Raw genomic sequence first — 25,519 nt, 5'->3', positions numbered from 1 at the left:
CTTTGACCACAAAGAAACTGAACTTCCTGTTGGACTGTTAAAGAGCTGACTGTCTTATAGGTAAATCTCATAATATACTATGACAGTATGTCAGCTGACCACTATAACACTTGACATAGAGTAAGATGTCAATGTGACATTGAAAGTGATATAATAACCATTTATGAGTGGATATGTAGGCCTATGTTTATGTCACGTGTCATGTAATGTGTATGTAGATGTTATAAATGCTTATGTGTACCCTCTTCAAATGAAATGTTACTGAAATTTGTTTTGTTGGATTGTGGCCATTTTCATGAGGTAATGATTTGTTGGAAATCTGTGAAGTGAAGAGGTACAGTGCTTAACAAATTTATTAGACCACCTGTCATATTTGTCTCAAAGACCACCCAGCATCATGAAGTGCTTTAATGCTGACTCTTTCATTTTCAGTCAGCCCTCCACGTTTTACCATTTTGAACAGGAATGAGGAATATCAAACTGAATTCACCCAAATTTGAGCCGGCTCACTGGGCTTCTCTGAGAAGTCAGAAATGAATCAAGCATAACATGCAACCACTAAAACTAATTTTTCTGTTCAGGAATGCAAGTAAGTAACTATAATTTGAAATATTAATCAAGAAATAATAATGTGCTTTACTATTTTTTCAGTTTTTTGTAAATCAGTATATTGAAAATTCATGGATAACAATAATAAATATATTTTAGTATTAAAAATATCATTTCGGTTAAAGAACTTCTACATATTGGTGTATAAACTGTTGCAGAAACATAAAAAATGATTTTAGTAATTACCAATGCTGTTAATTTAGGGTAGCTGTGGCATAAACCTTACTTTGGTTAGGGTTAGGGTGGCTTAATAAATTTGTTAAGCACTGTATGTTTAGGGAAGAGTTACCTGGGGTCTCCAGTGCTGCTCAGAAGCTTATCTGAGCTGGAATTCTCCCAAGGACGTAAGTCCATCACCCACTCAGTAAGACCAGGATGTAGTTGCATGTCCCTGTGTATTTGCACATGTGCATATGGCTGTATGGTACTCAAGGTCTGCAATTTTACCCAATAGTCATTCTGTTGTTTCAATCCAGTGTATATAACATTCTTAGATTCTTAAAACACAAAATGTAGAACTCTGAACTGAAAATGAACATATATATTACATTATCTGTCAAGTATTACATTATCAGTTTTGAAAAAAATGTTGATACAATATCAATCAGGATATTTTATTGCATTATTATTGAAGTTATTACCTTATTGGGTTTTATTACATTTTCCATCGAGTTAAGTGCAAATGTTATTACATTTTCAGGCGTTATTACATTTTCAGGAAATTATTACATTATAGGGTGCTACACGCCTACTTACATTGATGACTAACTATAGTCAGGGCTCTACTTTTATTCAGAAATATCTCTGTAAATAAAGTACCTTTTAAAGATATGTCTGTCTTTGTTGTGCTCACCTGTGCTTTTATGTGGAATACTGTTGCTTTTGAGGTTTCCTTGGCTCAGCTCACAGGCTCTGTTCAGCTCAGGTACAGGCTCCTCACGACTTTTTCTCTCCTTCTCCTGCCCTTTCTCTCTCACCCTCTCCCTGTCTTTGCTCTTCTCCTTGTCTTTATGCTTTTTCGACTTCTTTCTGGATTTGCTGTTCAAGGATGAAGGACTCTTGTCTGTAGGGGCGTCCAGGACTGTGTGTTTGGGAGATAACATGCTGATGCTGGACGCTGTGAGTGTCACTGTGCTCGAGAACAGTGAAGGAGGCTGGCTGAGCCTCTCAGACACGGCTGTTTCCTGAGAGTCACAGTCTCTCCCGTTGTGGCTGGAGTCGTTGCTGACGTCTGACAACGCTTCAAAGGGCCGAGGGATGTCCAGCATGGGCAGTGGCATGGAGCTGGATGTCATGCCGCCGTCTGACATAGAAACCACCACTCCTGCCTGCGCTCCACCCGATTCTCCTCTTCCGTTGGAGGTGCTGAGCTTGCCATTAACTGTGGCTGTTGCAGCCTTGCTGGCGAGGTGTGATATCCTGGGCTTTTTGTTGGCGAGAGGGTCAATGAAGTCAGCATTTGGCCGTTTCTGTCAGAAAAATAACAGTGTTAAGAGCAGGACCTAAAATAGGGTTAAATTAGATTTTAATTCATCTTTGAGTGAAAGAAAAACTTTGGGTCTGTGTAAGCACACGGTCTGAGCTGTAGAGGAGGACAGATGAGGGAGCAGAGGTTAGGGGGAAGAGTAAGCAGATGGACATGTAAAGAAACATTTAAAACAAAGGAAGAGTCAGAGATAAATAAGTATCAGATAAATTATGTTGTAGGTAACACTGAGACTATGATGACGGTGCTGTCTCCTCACAATACTGTGGGTTACATTACAGATGAGTCCCATTTGACCTGGTAGACACTCATGTCTTTGGGAATAGCTGAGCCAATGACTGTGTTATGTGTTCGTCCTAACCAAAGCACAAGAGGTTTCTGGAATTCAAAAAATAAAAGACGACTAGCTCTGCTTGGGCATGCAAGGCTCTTCAGATGAATTCTTAAAAAGACTATTTGGAAACTTTTTTCCTGCACTGTCCATGTAATCAATCTTCTTTTAGTTTCTGTCTTTTGAGGTGTGATTTTTATGACTTTCTAACAGGATTGGGGATGGAAATGGGGATGAGAGAGTGGGGGGTAACTGTAAAGGTCAAAGTGCTGGAGGAGAACCCTCGAGGTTTTTAGCTGCTGCATGGGACACACGCTTCAACCATTAAACTAAACAGATGCCACAGTTCTTGAAGACTGAAAAAAAATATCTAATGATTTGAATGAAGAAACTGCAGAATGGACAGAGCACAGTTCTGCTATTGTACAATGAACTGGGAAAACAAGGCTTTTTCTGTTACTCATGTTTGTTTGCATGGACATGGTCTGTTGCTATGCAAAAGTAGTTTTTGGACATATGACTGCCACAGGACACAAAAGAAAGAAAATGTAAAGACCTTGGTGACTGAATTTACAATGAAGAAAAAAGAAATAAAATATTAATCAATCTTGTGTGGCTCTTATTCTGTGGTCTTATTCTGATAAAACTGCTGCTGTGGCTACATCTGACCTGATTGCTCCACCGGCAGCCATTGTACCGCTATTGTACCTGCTTATTCAACCCTTTAATCCGCATTGCTGCTGCATGACATCATTTGCAATTAACCTATACAATAGCTACATCCAAGTCAATTGCCAAAACCAGTGATGGCCATTACCTACAGCTTCCAGCACAACTAAACTCCACCCATAGCTTCTGCCTCGTTCTCCTAGGATCATGCTGACTGTCCAGATCCGTTTTTGGGTCAGGCACAAATGGTGCAGATTTGAGTTTTGCAAAATGGGTTTGCCTGATGACAGGCATAGCTTCTGAAGAATCATAGTATATTCATTTGATCAGGTAGAGTGTGCAGCAGCAGATCAAAAGTTTGACTAAGATCCATACGTTAGAAAATGTCTGAAGCACATAAGTAATGTTTTGTTCCTTGCTAAGAGATGTAGCGGTGTCAATGGATTTTCTTTATTGGAATGCAAACTGAGAATTTTTCCTTAATCACTTCAAATACTTGCAGCAATTGAAATTATTTCCTGGTCATTCTGTCTAGTTTTTCTTCTTTGTGGACATGGACCGACCATGTATGCCTTCTGTCTCTCACCTATCTTAAGTTTGCACACTGGCTTACCTTTAATACCTTTGAATCTAAACAAGACTCTTTGGTACTATTTGCTTGTTTGTGTGCTGTGTTTACTAAAAGAGGGAGTAGAAGTTATGCAGAGTTAATTTACATTCTGCAGATTTGACAAACTAATGCTTACACAATGTAGTTGATAGAAGAGAAGTACATTAATAAAATGATTAAAGAAATACAGCATTTAAATCCCAGTGAATGTTCACAGTTCTAATATCTTTATAGAAAAACTGTAATTTAGAAATCTGCATACCATAGTGCATTTTTTTAAACTTGGGCTATTAAATTAATTTCAATTTATTTATGAGCAAAGCGCAGTAAATGCATAGCAGAAGTCTGGATTCTGAATTTACTTTGCTAGTTAGCATGTGACCATTTCAGGTGGAGTGTAATTGCAATGCTTTAACACCATTTTAATGTGAAGTTCCAGATAGTCATCTTCTACCCTCAGGTAAAGTTGGGCAAATTTAGTAGTTAAAACAACAGCTTTTAAGAGGCAAAAGAAGCATGTTGCAAACACAGGTATTGTATAAAACATGAAGAGCAGACAAATATAGGAATTAAACTTTTACACGTTTGTTATCACACTTTATATTGTTATCACAATGTTAAACAGTGGTATTGCACATCATAGTGTTCTCATGCCCTGTATGCCTATGGTTTACCTTTGACTATTCTGAAATATTATAGTCACAGAAAAAGAAAAGCCCCTGTATGTACAGCTGGGAGAGTGAAAGCAGAGTAAAGTGTAAAGGAGTAATGAACAGGTGAAAGAGAGAAGCTCACCTGAGATGGTGAACTGCTGGCCAGCTCTTTGGGCGGGCTCTCCAATGGAGGGGCAGAGCTGTTCTGGGCCTGGCTCTGTTTCCTAGGAGAGACAAAAAACATGAAACATAACAGAGCTTAACATAATTTCTGAATAACTTAAAAGTCCAACTACCGCTTGATGTCATCTCCTACTTTTATAAGAGTGTAACTATTGTTCACTTGTTTTACGGAAATCTCAAAGGCTAAAGCCAATGTGCAATATACGTGTAGTGATTAATGCCCTTCAAATTTGAAATGCCAGCTCTGCCAGTGAAAATCTCATTCTGTAGATAAATGAGGACATCAAAAACAAGCTACAACAGTTGATTTGTGAAGCTCAGAGAGTAACTATGACAACAGAGCAAAGGAGGGTCCACTTAACAGAGCAGCATTTTATCATAGCCACACTTTTAAAAAAAACAGGCAATACAGCATTCGTAACATTGGATCTGTTTACAAACAGGCTGCAGTGTTGCTAATATGCATAATAGCTGGTTTTCTTCCCTAAACAGAAAAAAAATCCTTTGACTGCATGTTAATGTAATAGTTTGACAGTTCTTTGAACAAGCTCAAGACAAGTCAGTGTCTGCAGAATCAGAGAGGAAGTGGGACAGTATACAGCTTACTTTGAATATTGATGCTGTTTGAGTATGCACACTTTGGAGTTCACAACATGGTCAGCAAATTGGATTTTAGCAAGAATTTATTTGTTTTAATATCACTATATCTGACCATCTCTTCTTTATTCACAGCTGTATGTAGAGTTGTTCACTTGAACCCTTTCGGTGTCAAATGTGAACAAGACTTCAGACTAAGGATGTAACTATACACTCTGCTCATGATATCATGTGCATCAAATAGGTATTTTAGGTTTGCATGCTGTAAATCTCTGACAGAATTTGACCCAGAGGCTGCAGTGATGGTCATGAAAAAGAAAACAAAATAAAATACTGTTAAGTGTGATTTTGATCTTTATGAAAACATTTATACAATTAGGACTACTTCAAAACCACAGAAGGTTCAATTAGCAATATGATAACCCACTGATAAGGTCTTATCTTTAGTAGAGGGCTTTAGGCAAGCAACTACTTCTTCACAAAAATTCTGTATGCTATCTTGAGCAGAGTTTTAGTGCTGGATAAGATTTTAATGATAAAACAGGAAGCAACTGCCACCAACATGATATTCCAATCAGGAATTCAAAAGAACACTTTGCTTGTACCATGATGCTGCTGCCACAGCTGACAACATTATCAAAAGAGGGCATTTGGGTACATCGAGTTTTGTCAACACCCACCCCAGTTCAATCAGGGTGTGTGTCTGTGTGTGTGTCTTCAGGGACGGTCAGATAGACGAGCAAGAGCAAGAGCTCAGAGGCTGTCGGTTATGGCTGAACCTTGGACCGATGCCACCTCACACACGGATCAGCATGTGCTGGAACACTGTTACATCATGTGCGTTCCAGTCGTGTTGCCGTGCTGCTCCTGCGTGACTGACTGCATTAGCTCAAAAAATCTAGAGGAGCTGAGGAGGGGGAGGTGGTGTTAGGTGGGAGGCAGTGGTTGTTAAGTCAGCTGATAAACTCAAAAAGGGAGCTCAAAGTACGGTTGAAGAGAGACGCAGAGATAGAGAGCAGAGAGTGTTTTTTTTTTAACATAGCTTGAGAAATAAAATGAGAATAAGGACATCTATGTCGGAAAACCAACAACAGCATAATCAAATGTAAGAGTTGTAATGTATACAAATGAACTGAAACAAAACAACAACTTTTAAAATTCCTAAGTTATTAAAACTGATACCAGTCTCAAATAATCTGCAAATTTCATGTATTAGACAGTATCTGCTGCAGGGTTATTGTAAAATGGAGCATTAAAGTCTCTGCTTTTTCATGCATAAGATATCTTCAAAACTGTTACACTTTATTTGACCAGAGTTGGTAAATTCAGTTTATCATGAATAGGAACTATTCTGGAGTCCACTGTGTAAACACAAACTAAGAGCCCAGTGTTGCAGCCTGGTCTATATTTAGCCAAAGGGAGCTTGCTTTTCCTTAGTGTCCCAGATCCTGTGAGAAACTAAATTTTTCCACAGGGGAGAATGCCAGCAGCTCACGCTGTCAACAAATACGACACTAAGATGACAGTCAGTGAAGCACTCAGAAACTATAATCCACGTTTATATTTATATAACATCTAAAATAGTAGAATCAGTCTGAACTGACCTTATAGTAGATCCAAACCATCTTATTAACTGGTTATTTTCATAAAACAAAAATGCCATTCCTTATAAGACTGACTTCTACAATGCTGAGCAGTTCCATAATTCTTACATACCAGAGCCATCATCTTGTGGTTTCACTTGTGCCGGAGAGTAAACACAAACAAAAAAAAGGAGCTTTACAGCATCAAAATTCCAGGTCACACAATAAGCTGACTATAAGTCAGATGAGTCTAAAAGTACAGAAAATTCAACAGAAGTAAATTCAATATACCAAGTCCCAAAAGCTTTTACTTTACAAAATCTATCCACTTCTACACTGTCGACTATTGTTGCTCAGAGGCTGATACGGTGCACCCCTAGGGGTGTGACAGTACTTGTATTAGTTGGTTTGGGGGTTACAGCTGAGCCCACATAGTCATGCACTGAACATGCCTGAAGGGAGAAAAAATTACAATCACACATGGCAGTATTTACCTTCCAATCTAGGTGGCAGTAATGCTCTTTCTTTGCTAACAACATTAAAAACAGCTAACGAGCATCTCGACACATTGGATTTATCCATTTGAATGAGGAGATATTACGCTATTAAGTTTTGTGTTGCTTCTTATTTTGTATCACATTTTTGTTTTTTCCTCTTCTTTGTCTCATGTTTAATACAACACAGGCTGTGCCATCAGGAAGTTATAAATAACACTAGATGGAACAAACTGTAGGCTGCACTACTGTCTGATAAAAGTAATACACGAGGGAAACCTGGAATCATAAATCTGAGACTTTATGTTGCTTTCCTCCTGATGAACTGACCTGGACTGAACCCCGACCCCAAAACTGACGTGTGAACCAAACCATGACCTCTGTGAACCATTACAACCCTATGCACCACATAATAACCAATCATTAATGCTGCAAAAGACTCCAAACACCATCGGTTAAAGGGAAAATATTAACAAATGTAAACATGACCACAACAAAAAATAGAACAAATAAAAAAGTAAATTTATGCCCTTAACTTCACAATAAGGGTCACCAAGAGTTGTCATTAAATAGGGTGATGTGTGAGCTCCAAAGCTCTAACATACCGGAAAAGTATTCTCTTGAGTAGCTGCTGGTCTCCTTCTGTGTAGCCAGGCCAGTCCTTCTGAATTTCTTTGTACAAAAAGTCCTTTAATGTGAAGGTGTTGTCTCTCCCATTCAGGTTTGCCACCTAGAAAAGAAACAAAGACTTACAGGTGAGTCTCTAAGTCTCAGCAGTGAATAATCTGAAGAATAACTTGTACATGTGAAAATACTGGAGCAATAAATGTGGGTGTTTCTATGTTCAGGACCTGTTGCAGGTGACTATCCAGAGAGTCTTTGTCTAATGCTGAGAGGCCGTCTTTCTGCAGCCTCAGGATCAGCTCAGGCTTCTTATAAGGCTTGAGGGCCAGCAGGTGTAGCAGACGCTCTCTGAGCGGCCTGTGCTGAGTTGTGCCTTTCTTCAGGGTGCTGCTGGAGATGATGACCGGTCGAGACGTTCTCCTTAATGGGGCGACGTCTGAGAGGCCAGGTGCAGGTTTACGGATCTGAACCTTCTTACCTGAAGTGCAGAGGAGTAGTGGAAATGAACAAAAACATAAAAAACAAATTGTCAGGTAGATTACTAAAATTTACATACCAATTTTTGGAAATATATTTCTATAGATTTGTTCAGTAAATCTTATCTACAGTTTCCTTATAAAGTTGTATTTCAAGGGTAGTGAGGAGGGGGGTGTTAATGTAATCATTCCAAAGAAAAAAAATCTCTTGTAGAGAGGAATAAGAATCCCAGGAGGAATTCTGTACAACAATCTACTGAAACAAAAAGGCTGGTAAAAAAAAAAAAAAAAAAAGGACTCATCCAATTCCTTTTGGCTGTAAGCCAGTGCTAAGAAACATTAAATAATGGTAATCTAAGCAAGAAATAAATCTATTTCTGTCACATCTTTCAGCTCAGTGAGTGATAAAGGCTGGGAGAGCTCGCAGATGACTCAGTCTCTGGATCACGCACTGATCTTTACCACAGCTACATCCACCCAAGCTCACCTTTCATTACAAACAACATCTTTCATCACCTCCTCCACAGTAGACTTTTTTCCTAAGGTGATTCAGATTCAAATGACTCTTGTACTGCCTCCTACTGTGTCCATAGCACTCAAGGACTAAACATTTTGACTAATCATTAAACAGTGAAGTGGCAGTGAAGCAGGTCTGGGAAGGCAGGGTTTTGTTTTTTTAAACAAGAAGGCTGAGAGTTGATGAGTTATGCACAGAGTCAACACTACCGCTGTGAGTTCAAATGAGAGAAATGGAGGGTCAGTGTGCATGAGGCGTTTTAAATGCTTTACCACAGAGACAGTAATCACCATCAAATTCAAATTTGCTTAACTTGCACTTCACTGTGCTCTTCTCTTCAGCTCAAGGTTTATGAATGAGTACATAATATGCTGCTGTGAATGATATAAACTGTCATGTGAACAAGTAAATAACATTAAAAGAATAACTAGAAGCTTTATGTTTGATAATGTATTCAGATACATCTTAATCAAAATTTAAGGCCTCTTACAAGAAATAATAAAACTTAACATGAAATGTTATGACTTTAAATATTAAAAATCTAATTCAAGACTTTACAAGACTTTGAATGCATCCATGGGAACCCTGTTATGCTCGTCTCCACATACCAAGCAAGCAACCTCATTTATCTAGCACATTTCACTACAGGAAAGCTCAAGGTGCTTTACACTGAGGGTTTAAAAACGTCAACAATTACTTCCACAATCATAAAACCCTTTAAAAGTCTTGTGGATAATCACACCAGCATATTCAACAGTCTTCTGTTCATTGCTCTGCATGTTTCTGCACCATTTCTTCTCACCTACGTATCTTCCCCCAGGCTTGATGACGATGGCACTCCTACTGCGAGTCTCCTCTTCGACTTGGGCCATGCTTTCCCTGGCCTTCTGGTAGGAGTCGTCTGTGGCACAAACTGTAATCTTGTCCTGAATCCCACCCAGGCAGTCCAGCTGAATGCTCCCCTCACTGCCAAACCAAAACGAGAGGATGAGAGAGTCACACAAAAAAATAAACCAACTCATTCTCCAAACTTTAGGGATAAAGACCTGAAAGTACTTAGCAAAATCTACGGTAATTCTTAGCATTAACCTTTAACCTCTCACTATCTACAATAACCCATCCCTTTACCAGGCATTCCTTCTCCAGATGAGATCCATTAAACACCCCTAGGGCACATCTATTATTTTTTAAATTTCCATTCAACTGTGGGTTCCCACAGTACAACTCACTGCCGCATCAAATCCCATGCTGTCCTAACTCTTCGGCTCTCTTTGATTCGCCTCCACTTTGATGAGGATTTGGCAGAAAATGAGATGTTGCTGGCGCAGTCGGCGGAAGGCTCAGCTCTGTCATTTGGGTTTTATATCCCATCTCAAGGTTGATTAGGATTCAATCAGAAAAGTGGATGAACTTCACATGACCCAATGGCTCAAAATATTTTCAAAAAACTGGGTCCAAAGCTTAAAGTCAAGATGTGGAGTCTTCTTGTTCCCTTTTTGTTTCTCTACTTCCTTCTCTTTTAGCACAGACATCTGGTCCCGTTCATTTAGTCAGTCAGCACACTGGGGCATGTTAGGCAAGAAAAATAGTGTGCAAATTTAAAAGCCAGATGCCTAACCGACATAATAAGCAGGTCTTGTGTCAATGCAACTCTTAATCCAACTCAGCTCAAATAAATTTTCAAAGCATATTTCATACAAATAAATGCCTCACAAAAGAATACGTGACAGGAATAAAAACAAACAAAAAAATGTCAGCTATAGAAAATATATTAATGGCTGAAAGGAGGAAAAATGAAGGACTACAAGTAGGAGTACATACAATAAACTGAAATCAGTGAAAGTTGAGGAAGACAAATTAAACACCAGAGATAAACCTTTGTAAGACAACAATTAAAATTCAAATCAAGGCAAGGACGGAGAGGCTGTAGTCTATATAACAGCTACAGCCTATTCCAAAAAAAGTATTCAAAATAATTGAATTCCTTATTTGCTCTAACTGTGCAGAGAAATACTCTTAACTGAAATGAAGACATGCTGAAGGTCAGTTATTACTGAATTATGACTGAAGGCCTCAAGGCTGGAGACATACTTGCTGTATAACCTTGTGTTCACGTACAGTTCTGTCTGCTTCGTGACTGTAAATATACTTGCCCATATGAATGTTACTGGAGGAAACTCTAGCAGTGGTTGTGAACTGGTGGGTTGTGACCCTAAAGTGGACCGCTAGGCTGTTTTCAGTGGGTAACAAGTTTGTCTAAGTGTCTCTTTTAGTGCTTTGTTTCATTGTTCAAGCTTTTGATGGCAGAGAGGAAATAAACAAGCTTGGCATAATTTTTTCCCTAAATTATTCAACAATTTTTACTCTGAGTTTATCCAAACAAAAGGAGATGTTGTGTATGATTTTTTAAAGGAAACTTACGATTTTAAGTTTAAGTTAAAGTTTTTCTTTTGCCGTTTTCATCAGAAAATTTTGGTACTCTTCTCTGGGACTTTGCCTTTAAATCTAAAGAAATTTCTGAATGAATAAGGGACTATCATGACTTCTCAGAAACTTTCAGCAATTTTCTCCATTAATATTTCAGGAGTTTTCAAAGGAAATGTTAGGGAATCTTCCAGAAATGTTTTATGTATTTTATCTGGGATTTTACCAGAAACTTTCAGGAATTTTCCATAATCAGGGTTCCTACAAACATTCAAAAAATAAATTTAAGACACACTTAACAGCAAGTATGCCCCCACCATAACACACTTTATTCATATTCCTTTCTGACATTATGCATGAGAAGATCATCATTTACCATAATAATGCCAATAAAGCTGAAACTTGCAGCAAAAGTCCCATGGTGTTTATCTGTTTTATCTTTCAACCCCTTAAAGCCTATTGTATCATATTTGATGCACGCTTTTATGAGACCTCTATTTAATTTATAATTACTAACTTACCTAAAAACCTTTTGAAAACAATCTTATAAATCATAAAAGTGCCCTCCAGTGGATTGTCAGTTACCAAAAATGTCTAATGTATCAAATGTGATTAAAAAAACCCGTGAAAATTCATGGAAATTTCTCTAAACATTTCAGTTACAAAAAAAGAGAGTTTTCTGGCTATTATTTGAGTTATTAGGCTTTAAGGAGCTAAGCTTCTACCAGGTAAACATGGAGTTCCAACTACCCTAAACAAACACATTTTTAGCCTGTAACACTCATTAGATGATTGCTGAAACTCACAAAAGGCTTGCTTATCTAAAGCAAGCACCAAAACAGCTGGGCCATGAATTTTTGGCCAACCCACAACTGATGTAAATTTGACAACAATTTTACTGACTACATGTTTCTAAAAGAAGAAGAATCATGAGCAGATTTGATAAAGACAGTGGAGTGAAAATTGAGTGAGACTCAGTGCTTTCTCTTACCTTGTGATGTACTGCTGGATGCAGTCGAAGCTGCCCTGGGGGTTATCTCTGCCCACATTGGACAAATAGAAAGTAAATGTTTGCAGTTCACTGGAATTTTCTGACCGTGGTATTGAAATTTTCTGTGAAAGACAGAGAAAAACATACATTTGAAAACAAAACTCCCCTGAACAAGTTTAATTTGTATGAACAGTTCTGACCTCAGAGCTTTGGTAAATGCATTTTCTCCTTTATGTTAGAGTTTTGTATTAAAATAATCTCAACAGTTTGCAGAAAGTATGACTTCACAGCTTTTTTTCAGACTTTTCTTTTTTAAAAGTGCTATATCCTTTGACTTAGACACCTTGCCATGGCTAAGCACAGCTGTGAATACGCCACAAGAATTTTCTTGTTGACTTTAAAAACAATGAAAACCTCACAGAACGTAGCTTTAAGCCTGCCACATTCTTGTTATCCAGCATTTAAACACTGGAGCAGTCTTTGCAGTGCAGACTGCTCCTAATTGTTTCCAAACGTGTGAGTGGAGGAACCGCAGGTAAATTACTCGAACATTAGAACTATGAGAAGTATTTCTGCAGTCTGGCCTTCAACACGGATATGCTCATCCTTTTCCACCCTCAGAATTAACTTCCTCCCAGCTCCCACACACTACAGGTGTTAATAAAAAAATAAGAAGAGAGGAAGTGGAGTTAACCACAGTCAACTTTTGCTCCTTGCCTCTACAAAATTACAATCATCAGTGTTAGTGAGAAAATATTGTGTTTTATATTGGAATGATGTAACAAAGTTAAGCTTGGCTTAGTTGGCAGCCTACCAGAAATAGTGGTCAAGGAATGTACTTTTATGGAACTGAAGTGGTCACATGGGGTGCCTCCCTGGATCGGGCGTCAAGTGTATAAAAGACTGTCAATGTGCGCATTCTTTGTCTTTGACCTGTGCATTTGTCAATGACCGCAGCTGCTACAAAGTAAATTAAGAGAGAACCCCAGTCTTCTTGTCTCTGTGAAGTTTCTGAATCTTCCTCTTGCACCAATACATTTATTTCTACATAACACATCAGAGAGCTGGACACTCTTCAAATAGAGGAAATCATTTGACAAGTAAGAACACATATGTCTTACTTGTCAAATGTCACAAATTTACACTAATGAGATTAGGCACTGGATGGTAGGGGGGTGGATGAACATAAAGAATATTTTTGATTCAGTGTTCCTCCTCACCAGCACCTTAAATTGGAGCCTGAGCCTGACACTCACTGGTACGTTAAATATTCCTTCTGGTTAAGAAGGATCCTGATTGAGTGAAACGGCCTAGAAGTATTTAAGAGGAGCCATGAGAAGAGCTGGTCGATGAGGAGAAGTGCCTCATTGCTTTCTTTATTATCTCCATAAGCAAAGGATAAACTTGACAATCCTTTTCAGCCCACAATTCCTTTTTGTCATCTTGCTTACAGTGATGTTCCTCTTATGGAAATCTTTGACATGATTAATATGATTGTGGTAGATCCGAACGTCATCGTCATTGAATTAATAAATAACCTTTTCATTCAGCCAAACTTGGATAAATATGAGGAGAGTTAACAGAGGAATATCCCAGATGTGAAAACCAGGCCAATAATCTCAAATTAATCAGCTAATAAGCATTTGTGTCAGTTTTTAGAGATATTAAAGGTAAGTGGGGTAAATGTTTAATCTCTGCCTTTAAAGAGGGATTTCTGCTGTTCTGGTAATGTTAAAATATCCTGGCTGAAATGTAAGCATTATTTTCTCAAGACAAACAAGATAAAGAAAATATTTATCTGTGATTGTGGAGTGGGTTTGTTTACAGTTCAAAGTGCTTCATACAAGCTGAAAGTAGGGCAGAACCAGTGTGGACTATAAATTAAGATGTAAACAGTTTATAAACAAGAGAAAATTCATGATAGAATGGGGGGAAAGATGATAAAAAAAATGTTATGACATTTATTTGGGGATATAAAAGCTTCCGGGTGTTTTTTAAATGTTCAGACTTTCACAGACATCTAAAAAACTCAATCTAAAGGGGTTGGTCATACCTTGTAAAGACCCCAGTGAGGTTATGTTGATCACTGAGGTTATCATCTCTAATCTGCTACAATGAAAAACATTTTAATTTATTTTATTTAACTTTATTAAACCAGGGAAACCTCATTGAGATAAATGATATAATAAGAGTGTTCTGGCTAAGACAGGCAACAGCACGATCATAGAGTTACACACAAACAACATAAAACTATAACAAACAAAAACCTGCAGAAATTAAGTTCCACCCTTGCTAGAAACACTGTAAGGGCTACAAAGGCAAGGACAGCATTAATGGAATGGTGGAATGGGTAGTTTCAAGAGCAAAATTAAGAGGCTACAATTTATTATTCAACAATTATTAAACTGTGTCACTTCTTGTCATATATGACAACACCGTTATCTGATTGGTGCATGAACATGTGTACTCAACTATAGCAATACCCACATTTTCAGCAGTCTTGGATGTATTTCTGATACTAGTGTTACAACTGGAACAACTGGAATTTAAAGACGCTTGCTTATCTACACACACATTTTTCTGTAGTAGATCCCAGGCTGCAGGAGCAGCGTACCTAAAACTCCTTTTACCCATTTCAAGACAGACTTTGGGCACAGAGTGCTAAAGTAAATATTGTGACTGAGTCACAGAGTGAAGACTGTAGCTCCCAGCACTTTTCACATAAATAAAAAGCACACAAGTGTGATGGAAGCAGATTGAGTATAGCCTTATAAATAAGGGCATGACAATGCGTGTGGTCAGTGTCATCATACAGAGTACAATGATAAGTTAAGGACTTTAGATTGGTACTGAACCTCAGTGCCCCATGGTATAGAGTATCCAAAGATTTAAGGCATTAAGAAGATCCATGCATCTATAAAACATCACTGTAATCATCAGAGGCATAAAAGTGGCAGAGGTAAGTCTTTGATTAGCAGTAAACAAAATGCAAGATATATTCCTGAGATAAAACCCAGCCACAGCTTTAAACTACTTTACAAGTTGCTCAATATGAAGCTTAAAAGACAGCGACTCATCGGTCAAAAACTCAAGGTATTTATAAAAGTCAATCGCATCACCCTGGGATGTAGTGATAGAAGAACATACCAGGTGAGATTTTCAGTTAGTCCATCATCAGTAAACTGTAAATCTCACACAGCAGACTCACATCACATCCCTTGTGAGTAAAGTCAGATATTTTATCACCACGATTGTCTTTTCCTGTCCTCTTAAACACACCCTTTTACATTTTTCATTGAGGTAAAGGAAAAGTGGATAGGACAGGACTGAGGAGTCATTTTGGACTGTACGAGTGGACCCACAGGCTCCTCTGTCACAGCTGAGACTGAATGTGGTCAGACTGTGTACAGCAAAGCTCTGTTTACCAAAGGTCCAGACCCGCGTGAAGGCTGCAGGTGGCCAACTATAAATAAATACATTGTCCTTTGTTTGCCCTGCTGGAAGACCTGTGCTCTTATTTATGCAAGATAACCTGCTCACGTATAACTTAACACATGCTGCCTCTGCAGCTCCTAAAGATGGTACAGTAGCTCATCTTAGCTGAAACTAAAAACTAATCAAGTAAAGACTGCTTTTTTAATAATCGTTATCACAATATTTAAACCCTCCTACACCAACCCACTAAAGCCAAAGGACTTCTGGAAACCGTGTTAGGAGCTTATCTGCCTCCAGATGACAACATACAGGAATATAAGTTTTGAAAATCATACTTTCAATTTGTCTCTTTGCCAGGAGATGCTTAAGTGCAGAAAGAACCAACAGCATTCTTCACAAAGTTTATGATCATGTTTGAAACAAAGCTAACGCTACCAAGCTCAACTAAGTAGAAAACTTAAGGCCACTGAGTAAGGACAAAACTTTGAGCTGATATGCATTCAGTCACATACAAAGAGCCAACTTGTAACAGTATTTTATACATTTACAGCATAATGTGTGAATTATTTTGGTTGTCTAGCTCAACTTACCATTCATGAAAACTCTTAACAGCCATTTCAGACTGGGTGTGTGGCAGCCATGCAACAGCTGTGCCACGGTTTGACTTTCATTTTTGGTGCACACATAACAAGTCAAGGCTTTCTTGTGCTGCCTGACTGCCATGTCTCACGCTCAGAGGATCTACGGTATAGAAGGCCTGCTGATTTGTAGCATGAGTTGCGTGCGTCTCTTGGCCAAAAAAAGACAGGAAAAGGAACAGAAAACAGCCACATTTACCTTGTTTTAGCAGACTGATGAGAGCATCAGCAGATGCAAGCACAAGTCATGAGCCGGATTAAACTGCATGGTTACTTTAGGTTTGTGCTTTTCAAAATAAAAGTTTGCTTTGGCATTCCTGTTCGGGAAAATCACCTCACCTGTACAGAATGCTTTAATTCTCAATTATTCCTAGCTTTGGGCTATAATGAATTGACACACTTGTAGGGAGACTTGGTGAGGTAAAATGAGCAGCTGGTATAAAAGCCGTGATGGCAGGAGCCAGACCAGATATGTGCCGCAGGTGCAGCAAACATGGAAAACAGAGAAAGGAGTTTTTTTTTTTTTTTTTTTTTAACTAATCTAAGGAAATAGACACTTGAATGTATTAAACCGGTATTTTGACACATTTCAAGTTAAAGAAATACTGCACCTTCTGTGTGTTGAAAATTGAAGTAGGACATGTTGCCATTTAATCTAAATTTGGATTAACTGCTCAGCCAAATTTATGTAGCACAAACTAGCAGGTATTGGTAGCTTGGCTATACTTAAGTTTCTAGGTTGTTCAGTGTGTGTTTCACATGTAGGAGATGGGACTGTTGTGAGCTGCTCCCTGCAGAGAAGATGGCAGGCAGTAGTGATTAGAATTGTCATAATGCTTATCTCAAGTCACATGATCATACCATCTATCTGCAACTTTCTCAGTGTGAAATAATGCGAGCGAGCAGCAGGCTCTCACTTTTCTCTGTCTTTCTGCTTTTTAAGCCTCACATGATCAAGTAAGCCAAGACCAAAAACAGAATCTCGATCTGTTTATCATTTACCAGCCACTTGCTCTTCTTCTGTGCCATCATCCAATCTAACTGGTCACTTCTGACTTGAAAGAAAAGACAAGGGTTGACATGAGGGAAGATGTGACCACTTTTTTGATCCATAAATAGTCCCATAACAGAGCTCTACTGTTTGGCTTCTGTATTGCTGTCCTATTTAATTTGCATTAAAGAGGAAAAAGATTTGACATGCAAACAAATGGAACCAGCTCTATAGTGCAATGCTGCTCTGTCCTGCCATTTACCTTGATGCCATGATGCTTTGCGATACTGCGCTTAACAGATAGATTTTATCTTAACATCCTACCCACACAGACAGGGAGGTTAACAGATGAGCAACAGTCCCATTTTAAAGAGCTAGAGTTAAGAAGTACAGCAGCTGCACAGAAACTGGCAGGAGTATTGTTACATATTGTTTTCCTTATGATTGTGGTGGAGGTTATGCTCAGTCTCAAAAGTAAATGCTAAAGTGAAGGAGGAAAAAGTGTCTGTTTAAAATGTATAATGTTTACAAGTGGGATCAGGATCAACATGGACACAAGATGCACCATGCCATGATGTCACAAACCAACCCATCAAACTCACAGCTGGCACGATCTCATTACTGTAGAAACACTGAGAAGAAAAGGTTGAGTGTGTGGATCTGGATCCAGATCTTATTAAGAGGCAGAGGAACTGGCTAAGAGGCAAAGCATAGGGGATTGACTCAGTTGACTTACTGACTCACATCGTAGAGGATGAAAGAGAGAGAAGGGGAAAAAAACAGCTCCTCCACAACAAGTGGCTCACGCTCTGCTGACAAACACGTGTGATGAAACCCCGATGTTCATACATTGCCTCAGTCATCCATGAAGGAGTACAGTTTCTAAGAAAACGGCTCATCTCTACAAGGAAAACTGACACTCCTTTGTTTGTGGACCTGACTGCGCATCAAGACTACACAAGAGTCTTTTAAGACCTTTGACAAAGGTGTTTCAACTTAGATTGACAGCAATATGCTTGTGTTCAACTTGGAATATTGAAATTTAATTTTTTATATTGATATTTTTGTCAAAAGATGCTCTTGATATTAATCAGCACGTCTAAAATACTGTTAAATTCTACATTAGTCAAATTCAACATTTGCATGCAACAGCTGCTGTTCAGTCCCTGCTACCCTGCTAAGCTTTGAGAGCCCTCGCCAGCTGTTGTCACTAAATCTAAACCAAACAGTAAAAAAAAAAAAAAAAAAAAAAAAAAAAAGCGTAAGGGCCAACAATGGACAGACTAATCTATCAGACACAGTCTGCTTTTTCCAGCGATGGGAGTGTATTATAAACAGGTAGTCAAACTAATCCCTCTATGTTCTACATGCAGACAGCATCTTCTTATTCTGAATGGCAGGGTTAGAAATCTGAACCCACCACTGGTTAAATACAAATGCTTTTTAGCAGTGTCAGGTGAATTTGCTTGAAACCGTGGAAGAACTTCATCAGGTTTTTCATAATGCTGCAGATTAAGACCGACACTCCTTTGATTGTGGACCTGACTGTGCATCAAGACTACACAAAAGTCTTAAGACCTTTGACTAAGGTAAAAAAAAAAATCTCACAACCATGCTGGAGGCTTTGTGGAGACCAAGAGAGCAACCATACACATTTCCTGGAGCTGTTCTGTTTTAAAACCTTTCTGGAATTCTGTAAATACTACTAAGGGTGCTTTCACACTAGGCCTAGTTGTTTCGAACTGCGCCGTGGCGAAATCCCCCCCCCCCCCCAGGCTTGCTTTCACACTAGCAATATTGAACCGTGCCTGGGCCCACTTGCATATTTACTTGGCCTGAAACAGCAGGTGGCGGTATGCACGTAGCATGTAGGAGGAGAAAGAAGAAGAAGCTACCATGGCAACCACTGGGGTCATGACCTGAGTGAAGACTGCTTTTGTTTTGACCCTGCAAAAAGTCCATCCAGCAGCCATGGAGGATTAAAATCCCTTTTTAAGATGCCAGCAACTTCGCTTTTCATATCCGCACATCTATGTGCAGCTCAGAGGATTAAATGGGCTTGCGCTGCGCAGATAAAGCAGTTTTTGAGGTGACAAGAGACTTTAATTGCCTTTGCACCTCCTCTCACTGACTCCAACTTGTGCTCATCTGTAAGGTAAATCATAACAGATCATTTATTGACCGGATTCTGTTGATTTCCGCTTTTTATTGAGGAAAAATGTGAATAAATTGCCACGCTGTTGAAAGAAGTTTAGTTTTTATGATGAAGTCATAAAGCTGATACGACGCTCTGTCCCGTATCCGAGCGCGGTTGCATTCACATCTCATCTGAACTGTGCCAGAGTCCAATTAAATCGCACCCGAGACCACCTCCCCAAGTGGGCCCGGGCCCGGTGCCTTACTGCGGTACGTTTGCATTCACACTACCCAAACGAACCGAACTTTTGGCTCAAGAGCACTCGGATCCGGGACCGGACCCCTAATTTGAAAGCACCCTAAGAACGCTATGATGGGCTATGATATTCCAAATAGTCGTGTTGTCATGTACCTTGAAACCAGTGAAGAAACAGTAAAAAAAAAAAAAAAAAAAAAAAAAAAAGTGATCGATATCTGTTCAAAATCCTAACTGTGGTTTGTAAAAAAGCAAGGACTTTGTAAAAAGCTGAATCTCCAAAGAAAGAACACTGGTTGGAGATCATACAAGATAGCGATGTAATGTAAAAGTTGACACACCAACTAAAAGTCCAAGGAAATAAACATGAAAAGCAGTGTTTCCCCTACCATTCCCCTCCAAACGTTGAGTCAGTTTTATTTAATTGTGTTTTCTATTTAGCACCAGATCACAACAGAAGTCATTTAAGGATACCTTTCCTATAGAGCAGGTCTATACCTGCTACCTTTATCAAACAAGCTGGGGTCTAATGTTAGCTAGGATGCTTTGACAGTATCATGAAAGCGAGTTCTCTAATGCAACTGATTTATCCCTTAAAGTTGTGTATGAACCGATGTCCCACTTGTTTTATGTCTGAGATAGTTTAACGAGCACTGGATTTGGGCACGAGATTGCAGCAATCACACACAATTGATTAAATTGTCGCAACAAGTCTGACACTTGTAATGCAGGGAAATCCTGCAATCCCCCGTATATCATGCTGCAAACTGGCAAACCGGTTGGAAACATGGTTAAAACCAGCGACAGTTGGGTTTATATCTGCAATAACTTCCTCTTGATTTTCTCACCACAACAGGCAGAATTACACACGGTCCCTCACAGGTGTGTAGGGGCAGGTGTGCCGTGAATATCGGAGGGGATCAGTTCCTATACAGACTGACTGAGCAGCACATCCGTAAGTCACCTGACAATCATTTAATCATTTTAACATTCATTCATCAGGACCCAATAAACTGATGGATGACCCCTTTTGTCTTTTCATTCCTCGTGTTCATGTTTCTCATAGCGCCTGACGCACGATAAGTATTTTTTTGAACCGATACCGATAACTGATAATTTCCTAGTCCTATATCAGAGATCGGTTAAAAATGTAAAGTCCACCGTGGTCTGTGGCTAAACTTCTGTTCCTAACGTTGATCAGACTGAATGAAACCACGTCAAACAGAGCTGGCAGGTATACGTCTATGAGAGTAGCGATGGATCAGGAGACTTTCAGACTGATTTTGTTACTATAACGTTGCGCCTTTTGGCTCTGGCAAACTATCTGCAGTTTTCAATGCCTGCTTACGATCAGTGCTCTGCCTGGTATTAGCTGCTGACTCTGTCCTAATGCCTGCCGCTTTGTTTTAACACCGTTGGGATGATGACTCTTAAGTGACTTATAAGATCCATCAAGGACTTCTTTCTACTCTTTGTGACCTTTGCAGGGCAAATTCTACACACACAGTCGTGTTATCCTCCCCATAAATACTGAATAACACCACTGTGTTGTTAGCATTTTAGCAGAGGGGCTGCTTCCTCTTCTTCTCTGGTGCTTAACAGCGGGTCGTGTACTGCGGTGCCACCTGCTGTTTCGGAATGTGTAGTCTCGTGAGAAAGAAAACAAATGCCAGCACCTCCGTGTTGACAAAAATATATATGTTATTGAGGCTAGTCGTCATGATATCGGACTTATCGGAATGACGTAATAATTTCCTGTTATTGGCCCGATAATTACCGACCCGATAGTTATCATGCACCCCTAACATTTACCAAAATACATCATCTTACCTATTATAAATATGTTATATGTTACAATAAACAGTTTCCTAAATAATTTTCTGGTTATTATTTGTTAAATCTTTCAGACGTCAGACTCATTAATATGTGGGGAGGCCTTTTTGACAGCATAGATAGACTGTACGCTTAATACTGTTACGAGATACACTCCTTAAGTTACTCCTGATATGACAGGCAGGCAAAAAAGTTCATTTCCAACCCTGTCATTCATAGAAGAAAGACAGACAGACAAAAAGATAGACAGACACTGGAATGGTCTGGAGGAACTGGACTACATGTATTGAGAAAGTGATACTAATGAATAACTGGACTATGTAAAATTTAAAAAAGGGGAAAAAATAAAGTTACAAAAAAAATTGCTTGACACATCTGCCAATAGAGTGTAGGCCTTAATAAAAGTATTAACAGGAGAATGCAAGCTCAACTGAACAAAATGCAAGAATATCGGTGGTGGCTCAACAAAACACTAAGAAGCAATAAAACAGAACAAAACAAAGCAAAACAAAACAAAAAGAAAGTTTTACACTTTTTTATTCTAAAGACACTATAAGTAGCAAACAACAAACGCGTTTCAGCCAGAGGCCTTCATCAGCGTTTACATAAAAGGATGAGTGCTGATCGGCTTGTTTTTTTGCTTCTTAATAAAAGTATTATCACAAAAATATTTGTGACAGAAAACAATATAAATTGGATTTTTGTTTTCCTCCTCTACTCTGACTTTATGAGGAGGGTAATGCAGACCCACATGTTCACTCATCACAGGGCCTGGTCTCCTCCTGCCAGAGTGGGTGTCAAAGCAGAATGAGAATCACTTTTATTGGCCAAGCGAGTATGCTTTCATAACAAGGAATTTGACTCCAGTTAGCTTTTGCTCTCAAGGTACAGGAATTAAGCATTAAATATGATGAAGATTAAGAAAACTTTATGGCTGTCTATTGAAAATATTTCCAGAAACACAACAGCCTGTTAAAATTACATGATATAATGATATAATTATATGAGCTTATATCAGTGCTATTCAATTATTTTGGAATGGGGGCCACTTCCTGAAGAAGCATCCGTATGAAGGGCCGGAGAGATAATGCATGACGCTGTGAAGAAGTATTCACCCCTTCCAAATTTTCCTTTCCTTTCTTTATAGCCTGGGCTTATATAGTGTGTCCCCTCAGCATACTCTCTAATTTATGATTATTCACAAAGAACTTCAACCTGCTCCTCTTGCTTCTGCTCATTTATCTCCATGCACATTCTCTCTGCCTGCCCCTCACCTCTCTCTCTGCAGCTTCTCCTGCTCCTTTTCTGCATTTATTCTGTCAATTTACAAAATTATTTTTCAGTGTGTATGCCTTCCTACATGTGATAGTGCTGGAGTGCTTTCGATGTTGAGGACTGTGCTAGTTTTAGATTCTAAATCTGCCATATTAAGTGTAAAATAAGATACATTTTTAGATGACAATGACTACTAAAAACACCAGGGCGTTATCTCAGACGATCAATTCTTATACATTTTCTTCAGTATTGATATTCTGTACACCATGGAAGCCTTTATTCTAAAAGGAATCAGCAAAGAGTAAATCAGTGGAGCAGTGGATGCATTTAGGTGGAGGCTGCTTGTCCAGTTTTGGTCAATTGTTAGGAGCCGGGGTGAGTTAAAGAATCCTGGGGCAGATTTTTGTTCCAGCAGTTCCAATCCAGCTTGGCTACAGCCGGGCATAGCACAGGCCTTGATTATAATGATTATAAGCAAGCCACTGTATTACTCTTCCAGTTAAAATAAAGTGGATGACAAAAAAACAACGAATGGCTGGAAGTTTTTTTAATCCACCAGCCATAGTGGCAGGTAGGAAAAAAAAAATTAATTTCCAATCCAGCTGCTGGGTATCTAGCAAACAATGCCTCTTTTCAGGCTGTGGTTGTTAGAGAGGAACTGACCCCTACGCACTCCTCTGTACAAGACCAGAGCAAAGACGGAGAGCAAAAAGACTGAAAATAAATCAGAAAGAGATAGAAGCCAAAATCAAGAATATTAACAGCAAAAATCCCTATCCTCAATGCCAAAGAACGCTGAGGAGTGATAATGAAGAAAAGCAGGATGCTCCTTTACTTCATTCAGAAAATAATGACAAAAGACTCCAATGGTACAGGAGAAAGTGTCCAAGCAAGTGAAAACAGGCTCCTTGGTTCATGCATAGATTTGTCTGTATCTGTTTTGATAAAGCAGTTGAAAACCAGAACCCAGAAAGCATCAAAAATTTTAATCATTCAATCCTTTCTCTGCTGTAATAACTTAGCATGCAAGCCTGTACTTGGTCAGAGCTCAGAGAGAGCTGTACAAGATGAATGAACATGAGTGAATGGATGGATCTCACTGCGACAGCCAAGCCATCTGCTCTGCAATTTAGCCACTTTCACACCTCTGACTAGCATTAAAATCTCAACACCAACAGAGTTTTCTCCTTCACATGGTGAAATCATCAGTGCATCAGTGAGAAACAAGCATTACTTTACAGTTTCAAGAGCCTAAATGTCAGATGAAAACATCAGGTCTGCTACATAATGTGTAAAACTGGAAAATGGGACTTTCATGAGAAATAACACAGGTAAAATGTAAATATACTATACTTTATGAAAGGTTGCTATAAATTAAATATCTGCTCATTTAAGACAGTCTGACTTCATGTAGCAAAGACATGTTCTTCACTGTTTTCTATACTGACAGCAGACTGAAGCATCAAAAGTACTGAAAAGATCAAAGATTTTGTTTTGCTAAAACTAAAGATATTATTCTAAAGACTAGGACCACGACCACATTTCAAAAAGCTGCCAAAATTAACACAGTTTCTAAAAAGTTCTTCACTATAAAGTCACGCATTGAGTTACAAGCACAACGTGTGGACAGCTGATAGAACAGTGACGTAAAATTGTCCAAAGAGGGACGTAACATTAAAGCAGAATAACCGCTGCACTGCCTGATGCACCAATAACATCTTCTATGACACTTCAGGAATCAGATAGAAGATACACTCTTCCTAAAGGCATAAAGATGTTTTTCATTCCTGCGATACTTTTTATTTTGCATCATTTTTTTGTTTTCCTATTTTTGGTTTAATGTTTGAAACACTACATTCTGTACAAAACATGACAGGTCACTCTTAATGACCAGGGGTGTGACTGTGTGGACCAATGCTCGTGTCCAACACTGTTAAAGCTCATATGAGAAAAAAGACCACAAAACCATAAAATAATCTATTTCTCTTAATAACAGCAAATGTGTTATTGACAGAAATATTTCTTTTGATTGTTTTAAATGTGGATGTCCGTAAAGAGGATGAGAAATAGTTTGATTTTACTGATGCAGCTCCTTAGATTTAAGCCGGTTGAAAATAGGGCTTAAAATACTTTCAAAATAATCCAAAAGCTTTTGTTATATATAATTAAATATTATGTTAAAAATAGTTATTGTAATTGTAGTGACAAGAGCATATGTAGTAAATCAAGGATTTTGTAGGCTGTTACAATGAAAGGTTTGATTTGAAGGGCATAAAAATGTACAGTTTGAGTCAGAGTTAGACAAGACATTCAGTTTGGAAGCATTGATGGCCTACTCAGTGCTTAGTTTAAACATTTTTGAATAGACCCGAATGCACTGCAATTATGACTTTCAGTTTTCAGGACATATTTTACACCTATGTATTTTGTTTTTCCATATTAAAAAAAAGTGTAAAATCTCGTTTTCTCTTGTGAGATAAGTGTCTCGTCACACCCCTATTAATGACACAAGAAGAAAAAACTGTATCTTGCACTTCTATCACTTCAGAATAAATTGGACAAAGGTAGAATTATGAATGTGGGACATTTGTTGCCTTTTCCTGTTGAACATCATTTCTATTGAACTGTGACCTCTGTGAATGGCTCATCCCTAGAAAATACTTAATCAATAATATACTAAGTCCCTGCAAAGCAGAAAGCTAAATTAA

The 25,519-nt window shown here is 38.7% G+C and overlaps 1 protein-coding gene across 1 annotated transcript in view; it reads right to left on the bottom strand.

Moving 5' to 3' along the window:
* Positions 1 to 25,519, bottom strand: part of ell (elongation factor RNA polymerase II) — a 61,563-nt gene that overhangs the window by 6,196 nt on the left and 29,848 nt on the right. The window contains exons 3-8 of the mRNA XM_041791457.1: positions 12,248 to 12,369; positions 9,635 to 9,798; positions 8,067 to 8,317; positions 7,821 to 7,945; positions 4,501 to 4,582; positions 1,463 to 2,078 (exon numbers count right to left, since the gene is read on the bottom strand). Coding sequence (XP_041647391.1) covers positions 1,463 to 2,078; positions 4,501 to 4,582; positions 7,821 to 7,945; positions 8,067 to 8,317; positions 9,635 to 9,798; positions 12,248 to 12,369 — 1,360 coding nt within the window. The remainder of the gene's footprint in view (positions 1 to 1,462; positions 2,079 to 4,500; positions 4,583 to 7,820; positions 7,946 to 8,066; positions 8,318 to 9,634; positions 9,799 to 12,247; positions 12,370 to 25,519) is intronic.

The sequence above is a fragment of the Cheilinus undulatus genome, linkage group 7, assembly GCF_018320785.1.
Source record: "Cheilinus undulatus linkage group 7, ASM1832078v1, whole genome shotgun sequence".
In the NCBI taxonomy this organism is placed as follows: domain Eukaryota; kingdom Metazoa; phylum Chordata; class Actinopteri; order Labriformes; family Labridae; genus Cheilinus; species Cheilinus undulatus.
The sequence above is the reverse complement of the archived record's forward strand: the minus strand, read 5'-3'. Positions and strand labels throughout refer to the sequence as shown.